General features: G+C 38.8%; 2 protein-coding genes across 2 annotated transcripts; both read right to left on the bottom strand.

Annotated features, from left to right (window-relative positions):
* LOC127096337 (uncharacterized) lies at nucleotides 1-1,077 on the bottom strand. The gene is made up of 3 exons (XM_051034921.1): nucleotides 739-1,077; nucleotides 544-648; nucleotides 1-453 (listed from the first exon to the last, which is right to left on the bottom strand). Exons 1-3 carry the CDS (start codon nucleotides 1,075-1,077, stop codon nucleotides 1-3), a joined length of 897 nt encoding a protein of 298 aa, XP_050890878.1.
* Nucleotides 1,078-1,881: 804 nt separating this feature from the next.
* LOC127096336 (uncharacterized) lies at nucleotides 1,882-2,304 on the bottom strand. Its single transcript, XM_051034920.1, has one exon. It carries the CDS (start codon nucleotides 2,302-2,304, stop codon nucleotides 1,882-1,884), a length of 423 nt encoding a protein of 140 aa, XP_050890877.1.
* Nucleotides 2,305-3,728: the final 1,424 nt, after the last annotated feature.

Genomic DNA, 3,728 nt, shown 5'->3' with positions numbered 1-3,728 from the left:
TCATAAATCTTCCCACCGATGTGGTTGAGATCCTTTCCACGGGGGTTGTGTGTCCATCAAGGCCAACATTTCGGATTCCCCGTTGTCCACTTCTTTATCACTGTCGAAAATGGACAAACTCAACACTCTTTCCAAAGGTAATTGTGGTGCATTCAAAGGACTATCATATGTTATTACTTGATCCAGAACCTCTATAGTATGACTGGTACAAATATCATCTTTGTATTTCATGATGTTTGGAACATCAATCTTTAATTCCTCATCATAAACCTTCAACGTCATAGTCCCTTCTTCTATGTTGATCAAGCATCTTCCCGTCTCTAAAAAGGGTCTCCCAAGAATGAGAGGGATCTCTTCATCTTCAGGCATTTCTAGAATCACGAAATCCACCGGGAATACAAACTTGTCAATTTTCACTAGAACATCTTCAACAATACCATAAGGTTTCTTGACCTAATGATCGGCGAATTGGAGTGTCATCCTGGTATCTTGCACAACCCCTATGCCAAGCTTCTTGTAAATGGATAACAGAATGAGACTCACACTTGCTCCTAGATCAATAAGATCCTTTTTGAATGACCTATCTCCGATGGTACAAGGAATAGTGACCGCTCCTCGATCTTTCTTCTTCCTTGGGATCTTCATACCCTACAAAATAACACTACAAGTTTCTGTTAGAATAATCGGGTTGGTGTCGACGACACGCCTCTTAGAAATGATGTCCTTCATGAACTTGACATAAGTAAGCATTTGTTCAAGTGCTTCTAAAAGCGGAATGTTAATTTCTAGCTTCTTGAACAACTCAAGGAACTTCTCAAATTTTTTCTCATATTGCCCCTTTTTCTTGTTTCTGGTGGGAAAAGGAAGCTTAATGACCGGTTTAGGCTCAGTGACTGTTTCTTTCACTATTGGTTTCGGTGCAACCAATTCTTCCCTTACAACTTCATTTTCTTTGATCTCAAGGTCCACTTCGATCAATTGATCTTCCTCTTCAGCCATCTCCTCAAGTACTTCATCAGATTTACCACTTCTTGTTGTCACAACGCTCATATTATTAAGCTCTCTAGGATTTGTCATAGTTGCACTAGGTAGAGCACCTTGTGCTTGAGAACTTGAGGCCAATTGTTGTGCTATTTAACCCATCTGGACTTCAAGATTTTTTATGGATGCAGTGGTGTTTTTCTGATTGTTTCGGGTTTCTTCTTGGAATTGAACATTATGAGCTGCCATTCTTTCAATGGAAATCTCCTAATCAGCTTTCTTAGGGGCTTGTTGTTGCTGCTGTTGTTGATATTGAGTTTGGTATTGACTGTGTTGAGGAGTATTCCCTTTCTGGTATTTCCATGAGAAGTTGGGATAGTTCTTCCAACCCGGATTGTACATGTTGGAATAAGGACTATTCTGATTCAAAAATGTGATTTCCTTAACTTGTTAAGGAGTTGCAAAACAATACACCGTTTGCTGCAGACCATTACAAATGTCACAACAGACAGTAGGAGCCGTTTGGACTTATGCCACCTGTTGGGTACCTATATTCATCGCATTCAGCTTCTTCTCAACTTCAGCAGCTATAGTATCTTCGATATGGATTTTATTGGTTTATAGATTTAAATCGATAACCCCTTTTGGTTTACTTTGACATCTTTCGTACAACTCCAAGTACTCATTAACAGCAATAACTTCAATGATCTTCTTGATACCAGTGGCTGTTGAGAAATTAGTAGAGCCACCGACTGCGGTATCAATCAATTGTTTGGTCTTTATTTTGAGACCATTCATAAACATATGCATTTTTTTTGTTGGATCCATATTATGAGTTGGGCAGGCTACCAGGACTCTCTTGAATCTCTTGTAGGCGTCTCCCAAAGTTTCCCCGTCCTTCTACTTAAAATTCAGAATTTCATACCTCTTCCTCAGAAAAACCGACGCTGGAAAATACTCATTCATGAAGGCTTTTTCCATCTCTTCCCAAGATGTAATACTATCGGCTGGTAGAGAATAGAATAATTCTTTGACTTCTTCTGCTAAGGTTAACGAGAACATTCTCAACTTCTTAGCTTCTTCGGTGTGACCATCAATCTTTAGAGTGTTGCTCATAGTCAGAAACCTCTGCAAATGCTTGTTTGCATCTTCATTTACCTTTCCAGTGAAATGCTTCCTTTCAAGTTGATTAATAGTACTAGGATGTAACTGGAAATTAGCCACGTTCACTGGTTGGTCGACAATTGTTAATCTGCCGGTTGGTGCATTTGCACCTCCGTAGTCACCCAACAGTCTTTTTGGTGGTGGTGGATTCTCCCCCATTATTTCGATCTCTCTCTCTATTTGAACCTGAATCTGAACCTGAATGAATGGAAGGTTGTTCTTTGTTTGATTCCAGTCTTGTCAATCAAGCTTGTCTGAGTCTTGTCCGCAAAGTTCTTTTGATTTCTGCGACAAAAGGAAAATCAACTGAGGCCTTACCTCGCATACAAATATCAGACACACATTAGTTAATATTATCAAAATAAATTATTAAAATAACGGAAAATAAATTTTAGTTGCAGAACAACAAAATTTTAATTGAAATAATTTAAACTTTATATTTGGCAGTCCCCGACAACGGCACCAAAAACTTGATCGGGAAAATAGCAAGTGTACTATTTTCCCAATGTACTAATAATAGGGACGTTTCCTAAATATCGATCTCGAGGACTGCGTAGCAATATGAGTTTAAATTGTGATTCAATTGAACAAAATAAATAATTAGGGGTTTGTAAAAAGTCACTGTATACGGGAATGAGAAATGAAAGCAGAATAAATCTTTTTCACAGTTTATAATAATATGCCAAGGATGGTGTATGAATATCTCCTGTAATGACCTTAAATGTATATCTCCTTAAACAGTTCAAAACTTGCAATTACCGGATCTTAAAATTGTTTCCTCCTAAGACCTCAGAGGGAAACCTTTGGTCATTCATTCTAATTTATAAGTCCTTAGGCGATTACAATGAAACCAAGCCGTACGAAATAACAAGATATAACCGGTAACCATAGGGTATCCCTAGCCCTAGGTGATATCTACTATAGTTTCACTATACAAAACCTTAACAATTGCAATCCCACAAATTGTTAACCATATAACAATCCTTATTTTTCTGATAAAGAAAGCATTACAAACATTGCACAATGAAATTGACAAAAAAACATCATATATTAAAGAAATTATCAATTCAGAGTCATTACACGATCAATTCAGGGACACCCCCTGGCATTGGGGGGTTTAGCCACTCATATTATTCAAATAAGATACAATATAAAATTTAGACATTATAATAATAATGGAATCTCGTTGATCTTCAATCGCATCCGCTCTTGAAGGACCTCCGTTCTCCGCAGCTCTTGATCGCTTCAATCTTAATCGTACCAAATCTGTCTCGTGTCAAAAGTCCTGTTCCTCGTCTCCAAAAATCACCTAATTAGTTCCTGATCAAATATTTGATGCAGCAAATGTCCACAATGCCCTTTGGGATCAGCAGTGCCAAAACACAGAAAAAATTAGAAAATGAGGTGTCCAAGCCAACACTGGCCGTGTCAGGCAACACGATCGGCCGTGTCGGCTGGTTGATGCAATGCTCCAACACACCCCTTCCAAGGTTGCTAACACGGGCCGTGTCAGCTGACACGGGCACCCGTGTCAGCTCCCTGTTTTTGTCACTGGCTTTCCTTCTCCTGACACGGGCCATGTT

Source organism: Lathyrus oleraceus, chromosome 6 (genome assembly GCF_024323335.1).
Source record: "Lathyrus oleraceus cultivar Zhongwan6 chromosome 6, CAAS_Psat_ZW6_1.0, whole genome shotgun sequence".
NCBI lineage: Eukaryota > Viridiplantae > Streptophyta > Magnoliopsida > Fabales > Fabaceae > Lathyrus > Lathyrus oleraceus.
The sequence above is the reverse complement of the archived record's forward strand: the minus strand, read 5'-3'. Positions and strand labels throughout refer to the sequence as shown.